Source organism: Schistocerca serialis, chromosome 4 (assembly GCF_023864345.2).
Source record: "Schistocerca serialis cubense isolate TAMUIC-IGC-003099 chromosome 4, iqSchSeri2.2, whole genome shotgun sequence".
NCBI classification, from domain to species: domain Eukaryota; kingdom Metazoa; phylum Arthropoda; class Insecta; order Orthoptera; family Acrididae; genus Schistocerca; species Schistocerca serialis.
This window is the reverse complement of record NC_064641.1, coordinates 303,192,890-303,220,309: the sequence shown is the minus strand read 5'-3', so window position 1 is coordinate 303,220,309 and position 27,420 is coordinate 303,192,890. Positions and strand designations below refer to the sequence as shown.

Below are 27,420 nucleotides of genomic sequence, written 5' to 3'. Positions count from 1 at the left end.
CACTATTTGAGGCCATTACTTTGGTGTCAATTTTGTCAGCGTGCCTGGGAGTACAGTCCCCTATTTCTGTCATTTATGTTTAACCTGATTAAATGAGGTTAAGTCTTGAACAATGAATACAGTCATCTCCCAGACTTACTCTTTCTCCCACTTTCTGTCTACGTTTCTTTTCTTTTTTAGCCTGCACTTGTTTTTGCAGCTCTGTTTTGTTTCCCATCTGTTACTGTTTCTCTTTTTTTCTGTTCTACCCTCTCTGTTTTATGCATGCTCACATTGTCTTCACTGATCTACCTAACATTGTGCTCTTAATATTTCTAATTATCAAATCTCATGCTCATTATGCTCTATCTTATCCCATTTCACTTTATCTCCATTATTTTCTGGATCAGGATGACTCTGCTCACTAACTTATGAGAAGTTCAATTTTATAACAGACTATTCTCTGTTATTAACTGAAGGAAGAAGTTCTAAAAAGAGCGATTCTTATAGTAGCTGTTTGCTAACTAAACGAACATGTGAATAATAGCAACAACAAAAACACATGGATCCTCTTTCTGATTCTAACACAGATGTCTGTTCTTCCTTTGGCAGTAACCTTTGCATATAAATATTCTAGGCTATACTATGTTCTTGTCTAACTTATTGGTTCTGTCACAACAAATAAGGCATGCTATAATTAGGATGCACAGTTTTAGACTTTTTGGGTAATGTGAGATAGTCAGGATAATCTCAGATTAGAAGAAGATTTTTCATTTCCTAGAACTACCACTGAAAGAGTGTTCTCTGTAAAATACAATATTTCCCCATATTTACCATGGGCTCTCAATGAATAATTTTTATTCAGACACTAAAATTAATTTGATGCATATATCTGTATTCTAAATTCAACAATTGTTTTTATTTTGAGTATAAAAAGGAATAATGATTTCCAGAAATAAATATAACAGGACAAAAATATCCATATTCATTTGGTTGAGACAGTCAGTGAATAATTATTATTGTCCTCTTGACAATTGCTCAATGAATGTGGAGATGCAATAAGCTTTTCAGTTCTGTTCTAAATCAATCCATCAATTAAACAATTTAAGTTAGCAACAGACAATATTATTTATTACTTACCTTTCGCAGTTAGTAAGTTAAGGAATGTGTCTAGAGGTGATAACCTATCTGCAGAAGGAAAGGCAGCGAGACCTGATGATATGAAATACAAACACTATTACTACAGAGAGTCATGCAGACTTCGTAAATACAATACACAAGCACAAAGAAAAACAATGAATATAATTACAATTTAAAACATCATCATCATCATCATCATCATCATCATCATCATCTTACCGTCTCCATAAAATGTATCCACCATCACCTCCACCACCACCTCCACCATCACCACCACGACCACCGTCACTATCATATGCTCACAACTTTGCATTACAGACCCTCCAAATTCTTCTCTGATGCACCAACTCTTACCTTTCTTTATTTTAACTCCCATTCTCTTCTTTTTCAGTTTTGCAATTTTAGTCATATCTAGACAGGGTGAATTACACCACTGCATAAATTTCTGCAATCTATACAACTTTTCTGTTTCTGATAGCTCTACCTCCATCCAGTTTATTTTACCTTCTTTCTTCATTCAGCAGCTTTCTTCACTTTTGTGGCTACCGATTTCTACATTGAGTTTGAAAGTAAAATTTGCTTGTGCATGTTCTGTGGATATTCCTTAAGGTACCCTTCACTCACTATCGTTCAGTTTATCTATCTCATCAACCAAAAAATGTTCAAGCAATGACATGTGTTGCTGTCTGCCTCATATTTACATCTGTGTTCGTACGCACAAGCCTCAGTACATCAGTGTCCTCAATTTCTTTCTATTTATTTTCTTGTTTTTATATTGTGGTTTCTCATGTGTTTTCTTTCATATCTGTAAGTTTGCATTTTTTAGGCTAGTTGTACCAGAAGTGAAGATTAAATTACGTGACAGAATGAAGCCTAACATCAAATGTGATAAAAGCATACATCTTTTGATTTATTATCTGACAATTAATCACAGAATAAGAAAATTACAAACTTAACATCAGAACTGCACTTTGCTGTTTAATTTTTATTCGTTCATTTACACACTGTATACCTTAAATCCAATCATGAAGGAGAGCATTCAGGGGTACAAAACAAGTCAAAGTTACAGTACTCCAGCATTAAAATATTTAATTCCCCACCAAGCTACATCAAAGGCCTATGTAGGAACAGTGCATATTTAAAAATAAAGTAAAGATATACTTACTAGGTAAAGTATTTTATTTATCTGATAAATTTTTCAACACAGAAGTAGAGATTTTTTATGCATATACAGGGTGAGTAATCATAAAACCGACAAACGACAGGGATGGATCCCTGATTGAAAATGGAGGAAAAAAAGTCCTACAAACATGTGTCTGGAAAAGTGTTATTGCCACAGTAAACGGCACTAATGAATGAAAGTTCTTATGACTACATGCCATGTGTTCCTTATGCATTGCAGGGTGGGTGATTGATGCAGCATACAGTAAGCAGCAGAATGGTCTGGGGTATTGATGTCGGGAACAAGCCAGATGGAAATGGTCGAGAGGCAGCACAACTATACCAAAACAAGTACCCTCACAGACACCAACGACATCACACAATATTTTAAGCTCGTTTTGGGCGGCTGTGCGATCATGGGTCCTTTGAGACAGATGAAAGTGCAGGGAGGCAGTGACTGTGCATACACCAGGTTTGGAAGATTGGGTTCTATTGGATATTGAGACAAACCCTAGTACAATCTCCAAGCAAGTGGCATGTAAAGTAAAAGTATGATTATGTATGTCCTACATGAAAACCACAACTAACCCTATCACTTGCAACAAGTGCAAGGAGTATCAGCAGCGGATTTTCTTCTATAAGAAGGATTTTGTCGATGGTTTTTGCACCATACCATCACAATTATGAGATTTCTGTCATCAGTCCTCTTTACCGATGAAGCAAACTTTACCAGAACTGGCATCATCAATCTTCATAATCACCATTTGTGGGTTACAGACGGCACATGGTCAGAAGAACTTTCATTTGTCAGCACCGTTTACCAAGGCAACAATGCATTTCTGTGCGCATTTTCAAAGGACCTTTTTTTCTCCAGTTCCAGTCAGGAATCTGTCCCCGCAGTTTGCCAGTTTTATTAATGTTCACCATGTATTTCTGCTGTTTGTTTGAGAGGTATTGTACAACATAGGCTAATGCTTGTATGATCTATTTTTTTCACTTTGCGTCTGCTTTGTTTTAGTTTTATGTTTTTATTGTAATCACAAATTGTGATGAATTATTGTTTATTAATATTGATATATTTATATATGTACTTCTATATTATGAAAACAAGTACCTAACTTGAAAAAAATCTTCTGTTCCTCCACTCACATTACTCAGCTGGCATATTTATCTACTACTATTCCCAGAGGACACAATCAACTGCCTACCTAGTTGAAAAGTTAAAAACCGGTTCAATACGAACAATATTTTAAACGAAATTTGTATGCTAGAGTCCAAATACTCTGATAAGGCATAGGAATGGTCAATAAGGTGCTCTTCTGTTTTGTTTTCAAATGCCTGGGGATTTTGTGAATCCTGCCTGGTGTCTGCAAATAACCAATAACGGACTTTTGCACCAAAATATAAAACTTCATTTCCAAAATTCATTGGAAATGCATATTTATTTATTTATTCATTTGTAAATTAGCTGTAGGATGTTCCATGTAATTTGCATTCATACATTTATAACTCATTCCACAGCCTAGTACCTCACATGCATAAAATGTTCTATGGAATATGTGTATAAATAAATAAATAAAATTTTATATAAAACGGCAGAAGCAACCACTGCATGGAACTTCCACAAGTATCCTATGAACAAACTGTGAGGAATGCTAATTTATTCACATTGATATATTTATATATATAAATCTACATTAGGGAAACAAGTACCTAGCTTGAAAAAACTCTACTGTTCCTCCACTCACATCAAGCAGCTGCCACATTTATCTATTACTACTTCCAGAGAACACTACCACCTACCTACATATGGGAAAAGTTAAAAACCAGCTCAATACGTACATTATTTTAAATTAAATTTGTATCCTAGAGTCCAAATACAGGTATTCTGATAAGGCACAGGAATGGATAATAAGGTACTCTTCCGTTTTGTTTTTGAATGGCTGTGGATTTTCTGTTTCCTGCCTGATGTCTACAAATAACCACTTACAGACTTTTGCACCTAAAACTTCATTTTCAGAATTCATAAGGGATGCATATTCATTTATTTATTCATATGGCTCACATGCAGTGTACAACTATAGGTATATAACATTAGTATATGAATATTACAAGACAAATCTATATACAAAACTACCTAAATGTCAATATCCAAGTTTCTAATCCATATATAGGAGTTGTATTGTCAGCTTTCGTGATGTCGCTCCAACTCCCCTGATAGGAATGTAAGGGGCATTAATCTCGAATGTGCTTGATTGTCTGGTTCGGAGCGCCACAGTCACAAACCGAAGACTCTGTAGCACCCCATTTAAAAAATGAGTCTCACATAAACCATGCTCAGTGCGAGCTCTGTTCAATTTGACCCATAGTTTCCTGTTGAGTTCTGTGGCAGCAGTATCACAGCTAAGCTTTCAGAACCACTAATGCTCTTTGGTATTTTCAATAAGCCGACAGTTCTGATCCCACAGGTCTTTCACCTCGATATCCCTGGCATCTAGCTGTTCTGCTTGCCATAATAGTGGGTTTCTTGAATGGAGTCTATTTTGTCATACACTTGGTATGTCTTCCTGTATGAGTAAGCCCAGGTTCTCCCATAGCTTGTGGTATTCTCTAAGGAAGGCCTTGATTCTATGGATTGTGGGTGGATAAATGTTGCTCAGCAGAGGAAGCCAATAAATGAGTGTTCGTTGGATTGTTCCAGTTATTAACTGCATAGTGTGGTTTAACTGGATGTCAATCAAGTTGGTGTGGCAGCTGTTTAGCTAAACCACAGCATAATGCTCAGCTGCTCAGAAGACCAGTGCAATGGACGATTTGCGCAAGGTACCTGCTGAAGCTCCACATGTCATTCTACACATGTGCACTCTGGGTAATGCTAAATGAGCTAGAATGAATCAGCAGCCATACCAAATATTGAATTTCCTGGCTACAAACAAGCAGACAAATCAAAATCAAAAAGCCTTAAAAATAAACCTTCTCAGGACCAACTGATTAAAAGACTAGGGATGCCCGGTCTATAGCAAAACTATTTTTATTTCTATCATTAAAAACAAACATGCTTTCAACCCTCATTGGAAAATTCTGTTAATATTTTCACTTCTAGTATAAAAAAAAATTCTCTTAAGAACAAAATACACTACCTGACAAGAAAGTGAAAAAACCAGAATGGGAGGAGAAGACAGAATGAATCTTGATGGGTTGAGAGGGTATTTGATGTTATTTATGTTATTAGAACTGATTCCATTTTACAGAGAACTTGGCAGTATGAGCCCATTTATCAATACAGTGTTGCACTCTCCCTGGCCTGGATGCATGCAATGATTTGAATGGGAAGGATCTGATAAAGCTGTGGTATTCCCTCCTGAGGCAAACTGGTCCACATCTGTTGTAACTGGTCTTTGATATCCTGGATACAGATAATGGAACAGAGTTGACACAGGGCTGGTTCCATACATGTTCTATTGGGGACAGATCTTGGAGTCTTGCTGGCCACTGGAGTACCTCAACATCATGCAGACAATTTGCAGGGATATGTACTGTGTATGAACAATCATGGCTCTGATGAAAAATGGCACTACGATAGTGTCACATGAGAGGTAACGCATGAGAATGCAGGATGCCTTTGATGCACAGTTGTGCAATCAGAGTTCACCCTGTCACTATCAGCTGTGACCTGAAGTCACACACAATGGCCCCCCACATAATGACACCAGGCGTAACACCACTTTGCCTCTCTAAAACAGTGGGAGAATGAGACTTATCACCAGGTTGCCACCATACTCACTGTTCATGGATGGCAGGCATGGATGTGAAGGGTTTACAAAGTGAATCTCTGTAAGGTACTGATAACACAATCTCCATGTCCTTCACAATAATCACTCAACATATACCGCTGTTCATGCCTCTTATACACCCTGCCAGGGCTGATAACACCAATAAAGACACACAACATTAATGCATTCTGGTGACCATTCTGTCTGCCACACACAATTTTAGCTCCCAGTTTGTTTCATCAGAACATTTGGGGTGCAAGATAAGGTAGACATGCTGCTTGTATATCTACAAAATGTGGAAAATTCTGGATTGATTTATGTTCTGTGCCTCTCTGAACACCATGTAACCACGTGGACAGAGAAGTTACGGTAAATATATATAAGGGATTATAGACTAGCATAATTTTAGTCAGTACTGTTGGGCCTTTAAGGCCTGTTTGGACTGTGTTCATTCATAAATTTCATGTAGAGTTAACATGAAAAAAAAGGGGAGCTGTGACACTTGTAAAAGTTGGATGCAAAGTCAAAAATATTGAAACAAGCAGTTTTCATGTGGATTAGAACTTAGAAGGAGGTGCTTGTGAGTTGTTACTGCAGAATACTTCTCTTTTATCAGGTTAGAGAGCCCCTCTACAAAACTTCAAGTTATTTGTGAGAAATTTATATGCATTATTTAACTACCCGTCAGACAAGAAGAAATAGTTAGTAGTTTATGGAGTAGAATGAGTGAGTGAGTGAGTTGTGTGTGTGTGTGTGTGTGTGTGTGTGTGTGTGTGTGTGTGTGTGAGTGTTGTCTGTTTTGGATGCTGGACTTTTGGCCTAAAGCTTACAAGTACTGGCTCACACATGAAAAACGCCTTCGAAACATTTCCAAGCTTTTGGAGTCACTGACCCCAATGTGCATAAGGATTTCTTTCTGACATGGCTCTGTCCTTGTGTTAATCACCTTTTGTGTCAGCTAGCTCCTCTCCAGGAACCTGCCAGTCTCCCTTTTGATGAAATGTATCAGTTACTCTATTTATCACTGCAAATGTACTCATGTTATTGCTGCTCTCATTGAGCTTTCTCAGTGGAGCTTCACAGGCTTAGCCATCATTGCGAGTTTGTTACTCAAGCTCACTGGGATTCATATGCTGATTTGATGTTTCACAATGCTTGGCCCCTAATAGGGCAGTTTGTGAACTTGCTCAACAATCTGAAAAGCTCTCTCTCACAGCAGTTTTGACGTCTCCCAATCTTTTGAGGTATCTAGAGACACTGGAAATCAGATAGAAGCTCAGTGTGACGTAGCTGTCATTGCTTCTTCTACTCAGCCACCATTGGTTAGCTCCTGGGTGGAAGACAATGTTGTTGCTGAGCAACCACGATCTTCATGATGCATGGGGCAGTGCCATGCTAAACAGCAACAGCAGTCGGCATCACAGCAGCAACTGCATTCTCCTCTCCCACCATGCATGTATTGTTTTGTTCAACATGAGTGAGCCACATGCCCAAAGTGTTGGGGGATGTTTAACCACTGTAAAAAAAGTAATAAATAAATAAAAACAAAAAAATAAAAAGGAATATATTGCATCAGTGTGCAACTCTCAGTCTCCTTCATCAGACATAAACACAGATCTGAACAGTGTTTCTCAAGAGATAGTAGTCCCAAAAAAACTAAATATTGAAATATATGTTATGGACAAGATGCTAAAAATGCAAGGGGCTTGGGTGCAACAGTGGCTGTTAAATTCTCAAACCTATGTGGACTTGGACATGGAAGAACCCTGGAGATACTAAAAGGTATCAGATAGATTATATAATGGTAAGACAGAGATTTAGGAACCATTTTTTAAATTGTAAGACATTTCCAGGGGCAGATGTGGACTCTGACCACAATCTATTGGTTATGAACTGTAGATTAAAACTGAAGAAACTGCAAAAAGGTGGGAATTTAAGGAGATGGGACCTGGATAAACTGAAAAAACCAGAGGTTGTACAGAGTTTCAGGGAGAGCATAAGGGAACACCTGACAGGAATGGGGGAAAGAAATACAGTAGAAGAAGAATGGGTAGCTTTGAGGGATGAAGTAGCGAAGGCAGCAGAGGATCAAGTAGGTAAAAAGATGAGGGCTAGTAGAAATCCTTGGGTAACAGAAGAAATATTGAATTTAATTCATGAAAGGAGAAAATATAAAAATGCAGTAAATGAAGCAGGCAAAAAGGAATACAAACGTCTCAAAAATGAGATCGACAGGAAGTGCAACATGGCTAAGCAGGGATGGCTAGAGGACAAATGTAAGGATGTAGAGGCCTATCTCACTAGGGGTAAGATAGATACTGCCTACAGGAAAATTAGAGAGACCTTTGGAGATAAGAGAACGACTTGTATGAATATCAAGAGCTCAGATGGAAACCCAGTTCTAAGCAAAGAAGGGAAAGCAGAAAAGTGGAAGGAGTATACAAGGGCGATGTACTTGAGGACAATATTATGGAAATGGAAGAGGATGTAGATGAAGATGAAATGGGAGATATGATACTGCGTGAAGAGTTTGACAGAGCACTGAAAGACCTGAGTCGAAACAAGGCCCCCGGGGTAGACAACATTCCATTGGAACTACTGACGGAATTGGGAGAGCCAGTCCTGACAAAACTCTACCATCTGGTGAGCAAGATGTATGAAACAGGCGAAATACCCTCAGACTTCAAGAAGAATATAATAATTCCAATCCCAAAGAAAGCAGGTGTTGACAGATGTGAAAATTACCGAACTATCAGTTTAATAAGTCACAGCTGCAAAATACTAACACGAATTATTTACAGACGAATGGAAAAACTAGTAGAAGCCGACCTCGGGGAATATCAGTTTGGATTCCGTAGAAACACTGGAACACGTGAGGCAATACTCACCTTACGACTAATCTTAGAAGAAAGATTAAGGAAAGGCAAACCTATGTTTCTAGCATTTGTAGACTTAGAGAAAGCTTTTGACAATGTTGACTGGAATACTCTCTTTCAAATTCTAAAGGTGGCAGGGGTAAAATACAGGGAGCGAAAGGCTATTTACAATTTGTACAGAAACCAGATGGCAGTTATAAGAGTCGAGGGACATGAAAGGGAAGCAGTGGTTGGGAAGGGAGTGAGACAGGGTTGTAGCCTCTCCCCGATATTGTTCAATCTGTATATTGAGCAAGCAGTAAAGGAAACAAAAGAAACATTTGGAGTAGGTATTAAAATTCATGGAGAAGAAATAAAAACCTTGAGGTTCGCCGATGACATTGTAATTCCGTCAGAGACAGCAAAGGACTTGGAAGAGCAGTTGAATGGAACGGACAGTGTCTTGAAAGGAGGATATAAGATGAACATCAACAAAAGCAAAACAAGGATAATGGAATGTAATCTAATTAAGTCGGGTGATGCTGAGGGAATTAGATTAGGAAATGAGACACTTAAAGTAGTAAAGGAGTTTTGCTATTTGCGGAGCAATATAACTGATGATGGTTGAAGTAGAGAGGATATAAAATGTAGACTGGCAATGGCAAGGAAAGCGTTTCTGAAGAAGAGAAATTAGTTAACATCGAGTATAGATTTAAGTGTCAGGAAGTCATTTCTGAAAGTATTTGTATGGAGTGTAGCCATGTATGGAAGTGAAACATGGACGATAAATAGTTTGGACAAGAAGAGAATAGAAGCTTTCGAAATGTGGTGCTACAGAAGAATGCTGAAGATCAGACGGGTAGATCACATAACTAATGAGGAAGTATTGAATAGGATTGGGGAGAAGAGAAGTTTGTGGCACAACTTGACCAGAAGAAGGGATCGGTTGGTAGGACATGTTCTGAGGCATCAAGGGATCACCAATTTAGTATTGGAGGGCAGCATGGAGGGTAAAAATCGTAGAGGGAGACCAAGAGATGAATACACTAAGCAGATTCAGAAGGATGTAGGTTGCAGTAGGTACTGGGAGATGAAAAAGCTTGCACAGGATAGAGTAGCATGGAGAGCTGCATCAAACCAGTCTCAGGACTGAAGACAACAACAACAACAACAACAACAACATGTGGACTTTGGACCACCAGCACTGTTCCTTGTCTCTCATTCATTGGTGAGTTACTGCAATCATCAAATACACATATTGGGTAAGTTTTCTGCTCCCGTAGCGTATAAATCAGTTGTTTGGCCTTTGATCTTCTAGTAATGGATGATGCCAACACTAAAAATTTATTTCGATTAGATGCCTTCAAAATTTTTGGTTTCTCTATTTATGGTAGTGCATTTGGTATCAGATCAAGTTCTGCGCCAGTAACTGGATGGACTATGCTCAGAATATTTCTCCCTGTTTTCAGAAGGTCTAGAATATGCTAGCAATTTCAAGGCTCACGTCACAATAAAGCCAATCGTATGCACTCATTTTTTTCATGCCCACGCAATCTCAATAGCTTTACAGGAGCAGGTCAAATTAGCACTTGACAGACTTATGTCTTTGAGTGTTATCACGCCTGTCTCCTCTACTCCCCTGGTGATAGTTGTAAAACCAAAGGATAACCTTTGGTTCTGTGGCGATTTTAGAAAGTCTGTAAATTCGCTATCTATTATTAATACCTATCCCTTTCGACATCAGAATGAACTCTTAGCATGGCTTTCTGGGGGCAAATATTTTTCCAAAATAGATTTGTTGAAGGCCTACATGCAACTGCCTCTGGATGATGATCGCTAGTGTATCGTTGTAGTGAATACTAGCACCTGCCATTCAGCATAGCTAGTGCTCCTGCTATTTTCCAATGATTTCTGGAGAAACTCATGGCCTCTGAGTCGGGGTGCATTAACTACCTGGATAATATCATTATCTCTGGTTCCTCAACTGAAGAACCCTTGTGGGACCTTTGAGCCTTGTTCATGGTGCTCCAGGCTACCAAACTAAAATATAACTAAAAAAAATTGCATTTTTTTCCCAGTCACCTATGTCTATCTGGGTTCTGAAGTATCATTTGCTAGCATCAGGCCTTTACACCACCATGTCAATGCCATCATGACTTTGCCATGTTCTACCAAAGTCAAAGAGTTGCAGGTCTTTCTTGGAAAGATTCCATACTACCATAAATTTCTTCCGGATGCGGGCACTGTGGCTCAGCCCCTGCACACTCTCTTACCTAAAGGTGTTTCATTTCACTGGTTGCTCACCTGCAATCATGCTTTTACCCTTCTGAAGTCAAAATTACACTTGGTAACTTACTTGGTTACCTTCTAATTGGGCAAACACCTTGTTTTGGCCACAGATGCCTCCCAGTACAGCCTTGGGGCCATTCTTGAACATAAATACACAGATAGTTACAAATGCTCTATTTTTTATGCTTCCAAAACCATGAACAAAGCACAAAAGCACTACTTGCAGATAGAAAAAGAAGCCCTTGCTACTACATATGCACTAAAAAAAAAAAAAAAAAAAAAAGAGAAGGTCTCATGTTTTCCTCTGCAGTTCTAAATTTTATTTGGTTACTAATCATAAACCTCTGGTTTCTCTGTCCCATCCTTTGGTATCCCTACCGGACAAAGCGACCTATCACCTGCAATGCTGGGTTATGTTTTTGTCATGCTATAATTACAAGATTCATTTTTGCGACACACTGCAACATGCTAATGCAGATGCTCTTTCCTGATTGTTGATTGGCCCTGATCCAGCATCTGATCAGGATGAACTGTTGTGTTTCCATTTTTATATCAAAGCCAAGAACACTATAAATGGTTTTCCTGTTACAAGTTCTTGGATTTCGGCACTGTTGCAAGTGATCTTGTCTTAAACCAAGTTGTTCAATTTGTCCACCACAACTGGCTGGACAAACCACTGGGCCGAGCATCAGATCCCTTGCATAATTATTATGCTATTAGACACTGCCTATCCATTCTTGATGGTGTGCTACTTTTGGCTACTGCAGAATCATTGCCCAGGGTTGTGATCCTGCCCACACAGTGGCAGGACATCATGTGCTTTCTCCACCTGCCCACTGGGGAGTTTTTCGTACAAAATTGCTGACCCACCACCATGTGTTTTGGCCAGGTATTGACAATGATATTATATGTATTTTTTAAGCCTGCCCCTCATCATGCAACACAATGTGTCTCTTGTTCCCTGTGGCCCATCACCCAGTGCCCCTGTGAGTATTCATGGTGATTTTGCGGGTCTCTTCCTTAACTCCTTTTGGTTGGTAGTAGTTGAAGCTTTCTCAAAATTTCCTTATTTGGTTCATTGCTGACCCACATCCATGATGGCTATGTTCATGGCCCTCGCAATAAATTTTTTATTGGAAGGATTGCCATATACACTTGTGACAGACAACAGGCCACAGTTTTTGGTTCAGGATTTTGAAGATTTCTGCACAAAGAGTGGCATCCAGCATGTTGTATCCTCTCCATTTCACCCTCTGTCCAATGGTGGGGCACAGCAGCTGCACTGTACTTTCAAAACTCAGATGAAAAGATATATCACACAATCTCCTGAGAAGGCTTCAATAGGTTCTTGAGCTGTCATAGGTTCACTCTAGTTGGTGCCCATAGCTGGTGGAGTAGCTTCAAGCCCTCCAGCTCTATATACTGCTCCATCTGCTCTGGCTGATGCCCGGCCACCCATCAGTGTCCACCTCGCAGCAGTTCTGTTCAGACTACGTCATCTGGGCCTGCGGGTTTGGCCAGCATCCTGAGTGGATACTAGGGGTTGTCCATCACAGTCGAGCCAATGCCTCTGTGTTGTGCCCATTTCCAATGGCTTTGTGTCACGACACTATGATCATCTCCACTCTGATTGACCACGTGCCAGAGTCCTTGCTGCTCCCAAGGCTGCCTCCACCGTCCACACTGGACCCCATAGTGCAGTCTGCGCCCACTCTGGCTCCTGCGCCATCTTTGTTCTGGTTGCCGCTGCCACAAGCCAGGATGGTTAGTGCTGGGCTGCCTCCATCTCCGCAGCCCCTGATGCCGCCTTTGTCTTCTCTGCTGCTTTCATCATTGAGTGCCTGCCTGGATGAGGATATGGACACAATGCCTCCATCACTGGTACATCCTTAAAGTAGAGTGGGCACCACACCTGTCCATGCCCACGCCGTATCAGATTTTATTCACCTGTGACAACATGACAACTGCTCCAACAGTCATCCCCTTCAGAGAATGACATGGACATCTCCACAGTGAACATTTTTCCCCAAAGGGGAAGGAACTTTGTAACCCTATACAGTGAATGCACATAATTAAACAGTGTGTGCCTCCACAGCCACCCTGAAGAGGCCTCTGTGCAGTGGCACAGATGGCAAAATAAGTGCTACCCCATATGCTGAACAGCCTTATACAAGCCAGTGCACTGGCTTAACTTCTTGTTAATGTAAGTCTTGATTATGTGTGTTTGTGCAAAGTATTACTTCACTCAATGCCTTAAGTATATCCCTGCATCTGGAAATGGAATAAAAGTTAAGTTATTGGTTGGAATTCTGATATTGTGTTTGTACAATATTACAACAAAAATGTGCTTAGTGACATATGTAATACATCACTGCTACAAGAAATTTTTGCAGACAGATTAAAATATGCTATTGTTAAACCTCTTTAAAAGAAAGTTAGCAATAAAGAATTAAATAATTATCAATCAGTTTCCTTAGTGACATCTTTTTTCCAAAATGTCTGAAAAGTAACATACTCAAGAGTAGTTGCACATTCAAATAAAAACATTTTCTCTACACATCAAAGTTTGAATTCAAGAAGGGCTGCTGAGAACACTGTTTGTACAAGTTCTGTTCAAAAAATTCTGGGAGATTCGTAATTTTATGCCAATGATGTGTTGGAGTGAAATGTGGTTGGTATCCCTGCACATGCCTGTGTTCAATGTGTAACAGTCACAACTTTCATTGTTGTATATCTGTTAGTTACTGTTCAGCTCTGTATCGAGTAGAATGCTGTGTTGCACAGTTTGTGAATTTCGTGATGGCAAAGTTAGAGGAGCAACGCGTCTGCATTAAATTTTGCATGAAACTCAAGAGAACCTTCCAGAGACACACCAAATGATGCAAGAAGGCTACTGTGATGAATTCTTAACCCTTACTTGGTGTTACAAATGGTTCACATGGTTTAAATATGGCCGGAGGTAAGTTAAAGATGATCCTTGTTCAGGACGCACTTCAACATCTAAGGACGATAAGGACGATGCTCATCTCACGAATATCAACAAAGTTGTAAATGCCAATCGAAGACTGACTGTCCAAGAAACTGCAGAAGAGTATAACTTCTCAGCTGGATCATGTCACAAAATCCTGACATAGCATCTCAAATACATCGTGTTGCCGCCCCCCCCCCCCCCCCCCCCCAAAGTTTGTCCCATGCCTCTTGACTCAAGACCACAAAGACCTTCACCTCGCAGTCTGTGAAGAGCTGTTGGATCACACAAATGAGAACAAGATAATCCTTGACACTTTGCCATCCGCACATCTCATACAAATTTATTTGCTTGGTGCCGGCAGTGCTAATTCGGATTACTTGGCTTGTCACCGGATGCTTGTCACCTTTCCGTTGCTGAGAAGCTTCAAACACATTGACTTTTGCGCACTTTAATTTTTCCAGAAATCCTCCATTTTGCCGTATCATTTCACAAACTCAAATTTTCTTTTCAAGTACCTTCTCTGCAAGTTCTACACTGTTATAATAATTATCCACGCAGAGGTGATGCCACTTTCCATAAGAAGGTGTCAATAGTTCCATCACTGTTTTTGCTACAGGTTGTTCAGCGCCAGAATATATCTTGAATGAGGAAATGTATCCTGTACTCGAATCACACAGCATCTGAATGAGTATGCCATATTTCGTAATTTTCGACGGATTGTAAACTTTAAAATTTAACTGTCCATGCCATGGTATCATTCCTTCATCAACTGAGTTGTTTTGACTTAGATTAAATGATTCTTTCAACTTTCTGGAAAAATAATCACTTATGAATTGCACTTTGAAAATCTGGTCAGCATTATCTGGTTTATTGTTGTTGTCAGAAAAATGTAAAAATGATAATATTTGTCTGAATCAGTTGCGGGACATTGTTTTGCGAAATATTGGTGTGACTATCAACGGTTTCGTTGACCAGTAATCATTGACCCTTGCTTTTTTTACAATTCCCATAAGGATAGCAAGCCCAAACCATTTTCTAAGTTCGGGTCCCGTAGCATCGACATATTTGGCATTTTTTTAAATCCAGTTTCCTTCTATTGCAATTTTGACTGTAATACTTGTTGGTTTCATTGCTAATAAATTCAAATAGATCATTCCCAAGATATAATTCTATTTTATCCACAATGCTCTGTGTATCTTTGGGAAATATGTGTGGACCCAGAGATTCTTCAAATTTATTATTGGTCCTCAGTAAATCATAGTCTTTCTTCTTCATCTGAATCAGTTGGCAACCGTAGCGTTCGCCAAATTCTCCTTGGATGTATTTCACTATCTTCCGACAATTCTGCTTCACTTTAATTTTTTTCACCCAATATCTTCTTCCCAATCGCCCAAGTCATCTGGAACATCAGACATGAATTTCGCGCATTCATCGTAAATAATTGTATTGTCTCTTTTGTCTGCCATGATGAAAGTGCACAAGTACTTATAAAACCAACAAACTTGTTGACGTGTGTAACTTATTGTTACCTAAACAAAACACCAACAGAATGCTGTCACCAGCCACTGTGAGATACTATGCTCACGACACCACTGTGGTGTTGCCGGATGACAAAGTGTTAAGAGAATCGTAACTGGTGATGAGATGTGGGTCTAGAGTTATGATGTTGAGACCAAGGTACAATCTTCACAATAGGTTGGAAAAGGTTCTCCAAGACCAAAAACAGCTTGTCAGTCAGGCAAAATGTCAAATCCATTCTGAGATTTTCTTCAACTTTGAAGGATTAGTTCATCATGAATTTGTAACACAGGGACAAATTTTATTTTATTTATCTACACGTAAACTTCTCTATGAGCAAATCTTCAAGATCATGGAACGTGTCATTACATGAAATTACAACATGAATACAATACCATACAACATAAACGTATGAAAATAAGCAAAGTAGACTAATTTTCGTTACGAACTATCACTCACTTCAGATACCGTTAAAATAATAAAAATGGCAGCATTAAGTCTTTGAACAAGATCCTGAACGTGGGCTTTCCATGACAGTTCACTATCTATCTGACCACTAGAAATTTGAACTGTTCAGTTTCACTAATCATATGCACATTCTGTGAAATCAAAATGTCAGGTTTCATTGAATTGTGTGTTAGAAACTGTAAAAACTATGTCTTACTGTGATTTAATGTTAGTTTATTTTCTACAAGCCATGAACTTAGGTCATGAACTGTGCCATTTGAAACCAAGCCAATGTTGCACACAACATCCTTCACTACCAAGCTAGTGTCATCAGCAAAAAGAAATATCGTAGAGTTACCCGTAATACTAGAGGAACAGGAGTGGCCCCAACACTGATCCCTGGGGCACACCCCACTTGACTGTACCCCACTCAGACCCCACATCACAGCCATTCCCAACATTGGGAATAATGACCTTTTGCTGTCTGTTGCTAAAGTAAGAGATGAACCAATTGTGAGCTACTCCCCATATTCCGTAATGGTCCAACTTCTGGAGCAATATTTTGGGATCAACACAATCAAATGCCTTAGTTAAATAAAAAAATATGCCTAGTATTCTAAACCTTTTTCTTTTAACCCATCCAGTACCTCACAGAGAAAAGAGAGTATAGCTTGTTCAGTTATTAAACGACTTCTAAAGCCGAATTCCATATTTGATAGCAAATTTTGTGATATAAAATGATCAATTATCCTTACATGCACAGCCTTTTCAATAACTTTAGCAACATTGATGGCATAGAAATAGGTCTAAAATTGTCTACATTATCCCTTTCTCCCTTTTTATAAAGTGGCTTTACTACTGAGTACTTTAATTGTTCAGGAAACTGACCATTCCTAAAGGAAAAATTATAAATATGGCTAAATACAGGGCTAACATGTGCAGCACAGTACTTTAACATTCTGCTAGCTACTCCGTCATATCCATGAGAGCCCTTAGCCTTCAGTGATTTAATTATTGACTCAATCTCCCTCTTGTCTGTATCACAGAGGAGTATTTCAGGCATCAATCTCGGAACGACATTTGCCAAGAGAGTTATACGATTCCCTGTAGAAACTAAATTTTTATTTAATTCACCAGAAATGCTCATAAAATGATTGTTAAATACTGTAGATATGTCTGATTTATCAGTGACAGAAGTATTTTTGCTGCGATCTGACTTTATATCGTCGACCTTGTACTGCTGACCAGACACTTCCTTCACAACTGACCATATGATTTTAATTTTATCCTGTGAATTAACTATTCTATTTGCATACGACATATTCTTTGCCTTCCTAATAACATTTTTAAGCACCTTACAATACTGTTTGTAATGGGATACTGCAGCTTGATTGTGACTACTTCTAACATTTTGATATATTTCCCGCTTTGTTCTACATGATATCCTTATCCCAATAGTCAGCCACCCAGGCTGCCTTTTACTGCTAGTACCTTGTTTAGAACATTATAATGGAAAGCAACTGTCAAAGAGCATGAGAAATATGTTAAAGAAAGCATTATATTTATCATCTATGGTATCGGCACTATAAACATCCTGCTACTATTGTTCCTTGACAAGGTTTAAAAAGCTCTCCATTGCCATTGGGTTAACTTTCCTACATAGATTGTAATTATATGTGACATACGTTTGGGTACAAGAGCCTTTTCGTGTTAAAATTTGTGCATCATGGTCTGAAATGCCATTCACCCTTTTACTAACAGAATGCCCATCTAGTAATGAAGAATGAATAAAAATATTGTCTATGGCTGTACTACTGTTCCACTTGCACCCTAGATGGAAAAAATACAGTATGCATCAGATCATATGTATTTAGAAGTTCTACCAACATGCTTTTTCTTGCACCAACATACACAAAATTTATATGGAGGTCACCACATATAACTAGTTTCTGGTACTTTCTACAAAGTGAATCAAGAACCCTCTCTAGCTTGAGCAGAAATGCTCTGAAGTTGGAGTTAGGAGACCTGTAAACAACAACAATTAGAAGTTTAGTTTCACTAAATTCAACTGCTGCTGCACAACATTCAAATATATGTTCAGTGCAGTGTCGTGATGCATATATGGACTCAAATGGAATACCGATTTTTATGTACATAGCCACTCCGCCACCCCACAAGGAACTCCTTGAAAAACAGCCAGCTAATCTGTATCCTGGTAAAGGAAGCCTCTGAATTATCAAATTATTTAAGTGGTGCTCTGACATACCAATATTTCAAAGTCAACATCTGTAAGCAGTTCACTAATTTTATCTCTAATACCTCTGATGAAATATGCTAATTCCTTCTCTACTTGTAACCATGACATCCTCTGAAGGTGTGTCCTTAGGTAGAGGGACTTCCTTTAAGCTGGTATACCTATCAGCTGACTTCAATCTAAAAAAGATGCAGCTGTAACACCAACTGCTATAGGCATTTTTCCATGAGTGATCCCACCACCACCCACTACAGTGTCACCTAGAAGCTTTGCCAGCCACCCCTTCCCATACCTATTGAGGTGCAGGCCTAGTGAAACCTGATCTGCTGATAGACGCAACTGGCACCACTGCAATGTGACCCACGCCCTCTGCTATCAGCACCCTCTCCAGTCCCATGTTAATGTACCTAACAACCACATTAAGATGAGGCCGATCATGACGCTGAAACAGCTGCATGAAATGCACATTAGTGCCACCAGTTTGAGTAGCTATCTTTACCATGTCACCACCTACATCATATTCCCTGTCCTGATCAAGACTGTTCCCTGCTCCACCCACTATCACTACCTGATCCTCGTTTGTAAAATTGCTACATAAGTTCCCTGTGCTGTCAGTCATCTGAGCCAAACCTGCACTAGGCTTCACAATGCTGGTGACCTGGTACTCACTCCCCAACACTTCCTGCAACTGCTGGCCTACACCTCTACTGTGCGAACTACCTAGCAGCAGAACCATATTCTTTCTGTTTGACTTTGCAACTAGCCTAGGCCTCCTAACTGCTGGGGACTGCTGCATGTTCCCTACATCTACAGCTACAAGAGGGTCCTCTCCACTCAACTCTGACAGTTAGCCAAATCTATTGCATATACACAAAGTATAACTGTCTGAATACCTCCTCCTCCTCCTCCTCCTCCTAGCTGCCTTCTTGCCAACTGCCACTTCCCATTCCCCAGTACCCTTCACCCTCCTCAACCTATCTAGTTCCTCCTTTGCACCTGAAGGGCACAGATCTTATGCTCCTACTCCTCTATCAATTTATTTCTACTACAGATTCTGCATTCCCAGGAAAGGATCTCACTAGAATGCCCACTAGTTTCCCCACTGCATTCCCTCCAATGAAAAACTTTGAACAAATCCCACACTGTAATCCACTACTCATATACCTATGACAGAGCCTACACTTCTCACTCATGATAAAATTTTACAGTTACTGAAAAAACTATACATATATGTTACCTAAGTTCAGTTACACCAGCAGAACTATTTATAAAACTAACAATAGCGGTCTGAAAATTCTCTGTCTACTAAGAAAGCAACTACTTGTACTAATACTACTACACCACAGCTAATATCAATACCAGCAAAACTTCACAAAATTATTAGCTAAAACCAAAAATTCAAGCAGCCACTGGAACACTCAATAAAGTTACAACACTGAATGAAAATTTTACTGAAATATTTCACTGGAAACAATAAGAAACGTCAGCTGAAAACTGAAGCACAAGATTTACAAAATGACTTGTATGCACAGAAAACTCTAAAAAGTGAACATTTCTAAAAGTTTATTAAACTTTTATTTCACCACAAACAGCATGAAACACCGTTGAAAACTATTAAATTTAATAACTGTATAACAGTGCGCGCAAATAACTTTGCCAGTACTTAGCTTTATACCCGTTGCAGCTGCAACTGCACACCGCAAAATGTAAATACACTATTGAGGCGAGTGTCTTGGATGAACGACATAAGCACACTCATGAATAACAGACTACTCAAGTCAATAACACAGGAAGAAAGACTGAGATTAATGAAAATCCACTAATAAGTTACTTTTACAGCAAATATTAACAGAAATAAACTTTAAAATAAGTAAGTGAAGACTAAAACTTTATAAAATATTGATGAGCAACTTCGACAGCAGTCCAGCACGTGTTACTGTTAATCGATGGTACTATAGAAACTTGTGATGCCTCATAGAAAATATGAGAATGAAACAGCCTGAAATGTGGCAAAACAATTCACGGTTTTTGCGTCATGATAACACCCTCCCACATTCACCCTTGTTGGTGCGTGACTATTACACAAAAAACTAAATCACCGTGTTGCAATATCATCCATACAAGACCTGCCCCCTTTGGTCTTTTCTTTTCTTCACTTCTAAAGTTGAAAAATCAGTTGAAAGGATGAAGATTTGCAATGATAGGTGAGATAAAAGAAAATTCATAGGTTGCAAAAGGCAAATGAAGACTGCTTCTGGAAGTGGAAATGGCATTGGGAGCAGTGTATCCATTGTGGAGGACAGTTTGTCAGAGGAGACCATGCACAATAAGTAAAAGGTAAACACAGAAAATTTTTATGGACAACATTCTGGAATTTTTTGAAGAGACCTCATACATTGACTCACCAAATATTAAAGCCGGAATTAATAAAACCCCATCAGTTGGTATTTTTTATGATCTATCCAAGGTGGTTAATTATAGAGACCATGTTACTCTCATAGAAAAACTTAAATTTAACACAACTGAGGCTTTGCATGCAGCTGATCTGAATAAATGCAAACAGTTGCAAAAAATTGTTATGAATAATTTAAAATCTGTTAAAGAGAGAAAATTTTAGTGGCTGGGGAGAGAAATCATAGAGAGAGTCCAAAATGGTTCAATTTTGAGTCCATTCCCTATTCCTTATATGTGAATGTCCTTCCACTTAATACTGATCAAGCAGAGCTGGTACTTTTTGCAGATGATACTAGTGTTAAAATAAATCCAATAGAGAGAATGCAACAGAAGAGATTGTTAACAATGTTTTTCAAAGAATTATTAAGTGTTTCTCTGAAAACAGACTTCCTTAAGTTTGAGAAAACACGCTATATTCAGTTCTGAACAGCAAATAGAGCCTCACCAACAACTGATGTAGCGCATGAACAAGAGTCAGTAAACAGGTAGAAGGCTTAAAAATTTTGGGTATACATACATATTGCTGAAAACTTGAAGAGGAAGAAGCATATTTCAGAAATGCTGAAACAATTACGTTCAGCTACTTTTGTTCTTTGTGTAACTGCTAGGCTTGGAAACAAATGAATCAACCTCATGACATATTCTGCATATTTCCACTCAGTCTTACAAAATAAATTTCTGGGGTAATTCATTATTTAGAGAGAAAATACTGATTGAACGAAAGTGCTCTGATTTCAGAGCATTTCCGCTCAAGATAGAGAGGGCTCGTCATTCACTTTATAGGAAATGGAAGAAATTAGTTATATGTGATGACTTCAATATAAATTTTGTGCACGATGGTGCAATAAAAAGGATGTTTCAAACTTCGTTAAGGAACAAGAGTTGCAGGATGTTTATACTGCTGATAACATAGATGACAAATATAATGCCTTCCTTAACACATTTCTCATGCTCTTTGAGAGTTGCTTTCCATTAGAACGTTCTAAACAGGGTACTAGCAGTAAAAGGCAGCCCGGTTGGCTGACTAGTGGGATAAGGACGTCATATAGAACAAAGCAGGAATTATATCAAAATGTTAGAAGTAGTCACAATCAAGCTACAGTAGCCCATTATTACAAACAGTACTGTAAGGTGCTGTTTGTAATAATGGGCTACTGTAAGGTGAACCCCCCCCCCCACAAGAACCATGGACCTTGCTGTTGGTGGGGAGGCTTGCGTGCCTCAGCGATAGAGATAGCCGTACCGTAGGTGCAACCACAACGGAGGGGTAACTGTTGAGAGGCCAGACAAACGTGTGGTTCCTGAAGAGGGGCAGCAGACTTTTCAGTAGTTGCAGGGGCAACAGTCGGGATGATTGACTGATCTGGCCTTGTAACACTAACCAAAACAGCCTTGCTGTGCTGGTACTGCGAACGGCTGAAAGCAAGGGGAAACTACAGTTGTAATTTTTCCCAAGGGCATGCAGCTTTACTGTATGGTTAAATGATGATGGCGTCCTCTTGGGAAAAATATTTCGGAGGTAAAATAGTCCCCCATTCGGATCTCCGGGCGGAGACTACTCAGGAGGATGTCGTTATCAGGAGAATGAAAACTGGCGTTCTACGGATCGGAGCATGGAATGTCAGAGATCCCTTAATCGAGCAGGTAGGTTAGAAAATTTAAAAAGGGAAATGGATAGATTAAAGTTAGATATAGTAGAAATTAGTGAAGTTCGGTGGCAGGAGGAACAAGACTTTTGGTCAGGTGAATACAGGGTTATAAATTCAAAATCAAATAGGGGTAATGCAGGAGTCAGTTTAATAATGAATAAAAAAAAAAATAGGAGTGTGGGTAAGCTACTACAAACAGCATAGTTAACGCATTATTGTGGCCAAGACAGACATGAAGCCCACGCCTACTACAGTAGTACAAGTTTATATGCCAACTAGCTCTGCAGATGATGAAGAAATTGATAAAATGTATGATGAAATAAAAGAAATTATTCAGATAGTCAAGGGAGACGAAAATTTAATAGTCATGGGTGACTTGAATTCGGTAGTAGGAAAAGGGAGAGAAGGAAATGTAGCAGGTGAATATGGATTGGGGCTAAGAAATGAAAGAGGAAGCTGCCTGATAGAATTTTGCACAGAGCACAACTTAATCATAGCTAACACTTGGTTCAAGAATCATAAAAGAAGGTTGTATACATGGAAGAAGCCTGGAGATACTAGAAGGTTTCAGATAGATTATATAATGGTAAGAGAGAGTTTTAGGAACCAGGTTTTAATCTGTAAGACATTTCCAGGAACAGATGTGGACTCTGACCACAATCTATTGGTTATGAACTGTAGATTAAAACTGAAGAGACTGCAAAAAGGTGAGAATTTAAAGAGATGGGACCTGGATAAACTGACTAAACCAGAGGTTGTACAGAGTTTCAGGGAGAGCATAAGGGAACAATTGACAGGAAAGGGGGAAAGAAATACAGTAGAAGAAGAATGGGTAGCTATGAGAGATGAAGTAGTGAAGGCAGCAGAGGATCTAGTAGGTAAAAAGAAGAGGGCTAGTAGAAATCCTTGGGTAACAGAAGAAATATTGAATTTAATTCATGAAAGGAGAAAATATAAAAATACAGTAAATGAAGCAGGCAAAAAGGAATACAAACGTCTCAAAAATGAGATCGACAGGAAGTGCAAACTGGCTAATCAGGGATGGCTAGAGGACAAATGTAAAGATGTAGAGGCCTATCTCACTAGGGGTAAGATAGATACTGCCTACATGAAAATTAAAGAGACCTTTGGAGAAAAGAGAACCACTTGTATGAATATCAAGAGCTCAGATGGAAACCCAGTTCTAAGCAAGGAAGGGAAAGCAGAAACGTGTAGGGAGTATATAGAGGGTATATACAAGGGCAATGTACTTGAGGACAATATTATGGAAATGGAAGAGGATGTAGATGAAGATGAAATGGGAGATACGATACTGCGTGAAGAGTTTGACAGAGCACTGAAAGACCTGAGTCGAAACAAGGCCCCTGGAGTAGACAACATTCCATTAGAACTACTGACAGCCTTGGGGGAGCCAGTCCTGACAAAACTCTACCATCTGGTGAGCAAGATGTATGAGACAGGCGAAATACCCTCAAACTTCAAGAAGAATATAATAATTCCAATATGAAAGAAAGCAGGTGCTGACAGATGTGAAAATTACTGAACAATCAGTTTAATAAGTCACGGATGCAAAATACTCACGTGAATTCTTTACAGACGAATGGAAAAATTGGTAGAAGCCGACATCGGGGAAGATCAGTTTGGGATCCGTAGAAATATTGGAACACGTGAGGCAATACTTACCCTGTGACTTACCTTAGAAGCTAGATTAAGGAAAGGCAAACCTACTGTTATGACAGTGCCACGAGATTTAAAAGTGCCGCTACGTCAATACGCGAACATGGCGCTAGAGGTGCTACGCAGCTCAGCCGAGCACGGGAGTGCCACCAGGCTATGAATATCACGGCACGGCAGTCGAATGACAGATACGGAGTTAATAGCATGTAACCCGCTATTGTTTCATCATCTGTCTTCCTCTTCTCCGCCTCCGTTCCCTCCTTACGATGAGGCCGCTGAAGACTGGGAGGATTATTCCTTTCTGCTGGTCCGACGAGTGTGAGCAGGCTTTTGTCCGCCTGAAGGCTCATTTGCAGTCGGCGCCTTGTCTTGCCACATTCCGTCCGGGTCAGCACTTGGTTCTGGCGACTGACGCGTCACAGTATGGCCTAGGGGCTATTCTCGCCCATCGGTATGAGGATGGGTCGGAACGACCCATCGCCTATGCTTCCAAGACCCTCAATGATGCCCAACGGCGTTACTCTCAAATTGAAAAGGAGGCGCTCACTATCATTTATGCTCTAAGAAAGTTCAGCGTTTTTTTGTATGGTTCTAAGTTTCACCTCATCACCGACCACAAGCCGCTGGTCTCTCTATTCAGCCCCTCGGCGTCGCTTCCAGATAAGGCAGCTCACCGCCTGCAATGTTGGGCGTTATACTTGTCTCGTTTTAACTATGAGATTCACTATCGCCCCACGGCCCAGCACTCCAACGCTGACGCGTTGTCGCGTTTGCCGATGGGCCCCGACCCGGTTTTCAATCGTGATGAACTACTCTGTTTCCACATTGATGAGGAAGAATGTCGGTGCAGTCGAGGGTTTTCCACTTACAGGTTCGCAGGTCGCGTCGGCTACTGCACGGGACCCGGTCCTGCGTCAGGTGATCGGTTTTGTTCAACGGGGTTGGCCGGACAGGACCAAGGGCCGGGCATCGGATCCCCTTCGCAACTACCATGCCTTGCACCTTCGTCTGTCTGTTCATGAGGGTGTTGTTCTTCTGGCCACGGATGGCGCATCTCCACGGGTCATGGTGCCAGCCTCTCTTCGCAAAGATGTTCTCAAACTATTGCATGAAGGCCATTGGGGGATTTCTCGGACTAAGTCCCTGGCCCGCAGGCACGTTTATTGGCCCGGTATTGATTCGGACATCGCCCACATGGTCGTTGCATGTGGTCAGTGTGCTCAACAACTGGCTGCACCTCGTACTATGCCCTCTCCGTGGCCTGATCCGGCGCAGCCATGGGAACGGGTGCACGCTGACTTTGCCGGCCCCGTTCTCGGCACTTATTGGCTACTGTTGATTGACGCTTTCTTGAAGTTTCTGTTTGTTGTTCGATGTCCGTCGCCCACCACTGCGGCGACGACGCTGGCTTTGTCCAAAATCTTTGCGCTAGAAGGTCTTCCCTCCATGATTGTCACTGACAACGGCCCTCAGTTCTCTTTGCAGGCCTTCCGTGATTTTTGTACTGGACAAGGGATTCATCATGTTACAGCAAGGCCCTTCCATCCGCAATCGAATGGGGAGGTCGAGCACCTTGTCCGCACTTTCAAAAGCCAGATGAAAAAATTCCTTAGTGATTTTTCCACAGATGACGCTCTGTTGCAATTTCTGAGTTCTTATAGCTTCACGCCTCTGGGTGATCGCAGCCCTGCTGAACTCTTGCATGGCTGCCAACCGCGCACTCTACTGCACCTGCTTCACCCTGTCAGGCCTTGTACTGTGTCCCCTAGTGCGGGAACATACTCGGTGGGCGCCAACGTGTGGGCACGACAGTATGGATCTTGCCCTAAATGGATTCCAGGGGTGGCCAGGCTCTTCGCGGCTGCCGGCTATGTGAAATACGTACGGACGACGGCATGGTTGTTCGCCATTACGACCAGATGCACCCACGAGTGGTGGCCATGGCAGTGCCACCGCCCCTTCTTTCGTCTCCACCAGCCCGAGAAGCCGGTCCTGTCGCTGCTGCCGACGTTGCTACCGCTTCCGAGTATGCCGGAACCGGCCCCAGTCGCGACGCCGCCTTCTCCGGGACCCATCTCGCTGGGGCACACCCCCAGGTCCACGACACCTATGGATGCTGCTCCGGAGCTTTCACCCATCGTCTCGTCCAGGAGGCGCGTTCCATGCGCAAGCTTCCATCCTGGACATTTTTGACCATACTCTCGTGTTTCTCTGCGGGATCTTCTCGGGGCCTCCCAAGAGGCCATGGATGTCTCCGCACTGTCCGTGTCTCCAAGGAAGTGAGTGTTTTTTTCAAGGGGGGAAAAGTGTTATGACAGTGCCACGAGATTTAAAAGTGCCGCTATGTCAGTACGCGAACACGGCGATAGAGGCGCTCCGCAGCTCGGCCGAGCGCGGGAGCGCCACCTGGCTATGAACGGCGCTGGCCGCATGTCACGGCACGGCAGTCGAATGACAGATACGGAGTTAATAGCATGTAACCTGCTATTGTTTCTACTTTTGTGTATCCACGCAATTTATTAGTGATTAAAGGTTATAACGCCTACGTTTCTAGCATTTTTAGACTTAGAGAAAGCTTTTGATAATGTTGACTGGAATACTCTCTTTCAAATTCTGAAGGTGGCATGGGTAAAATACAGGGAGCGAAAGGCTATTTACAATTTGTACAGAAACCAGATGGCAGTTATAAGAGTCGAGGGGGCATAAAAGGGAAGCAGTGGTTGGGAAGGGAGTGAGACTGGGTTGTAGCCTATCCCCGAAGTTATTCAATCTGTATATTGAGCAAGCAGTGAAGGAAACAAAAGAAAAATTCGGAGTAGGTATTAAAATCCATGGAGAAGAAATAAAAACTTTTGAGGTTCGCCGATGACATTTTAATTCTGTCAGAGACATCAGAGGACTAGGAAGAGCAGTTGAACGGAATGGACAGTGTCATGAAAGGAGGGTATAAGATGAACATCAACAAAAGCAAAACGAGGATAATGGAATGTAGTCGAGTTAAGTCGGGTGACGCTGAGGGAATTAGAGTAAGAAATGAGACACTTAAAGTAATAAAGGAGTTTTGGTATTTGGGGAGCAAAATAACTAATGATGGTTGAAGTAGAGAGGATATCAAATGTAGACTGGCAATGGCAAGGAAAGCAATTCTGAAGAAGAGAAATTTGTTAACATCGAGTATAGATTTAAGTGTCAGGAAGTCGTTTCTGAAAGTATTTGTACGGAGCGTAGCCATGTACGGAAGTGAAAGATGGAC

At 40.6% G+C, this 27,420-nt stretch overlaps 1 protein-coding gene across 4 annotated transcripts in view; it reads right to left on the bottom strand.

Moving 5' to 3' along the window:
* Window positions 1–27,420, bottom strand: part of LOC126473954 (protein pigeon) — a 500,491-nt gene that overhangs the window by 12,734 nt on the left and 460,337 nt on the right. For 3 of the 4 annotated variants that reach the window (XM_050101319.1, XM_050101322.1, XM_050101321.1), the window contains one exon: window positions 1,120–1,191. The exons of the other annotated variant lie outside the window; for it this stretch is intronic. In XM_050101319.1, coding sequence (XP_049957276.1) covers window positions 1,120–1,191 — 72 coding nt within the window. The remainder of the gene's footprint in view (window positions 1–1,119; window positions 1,192–27,420) is intronic. 4 annotated transcript variants of the gene reach the window in all.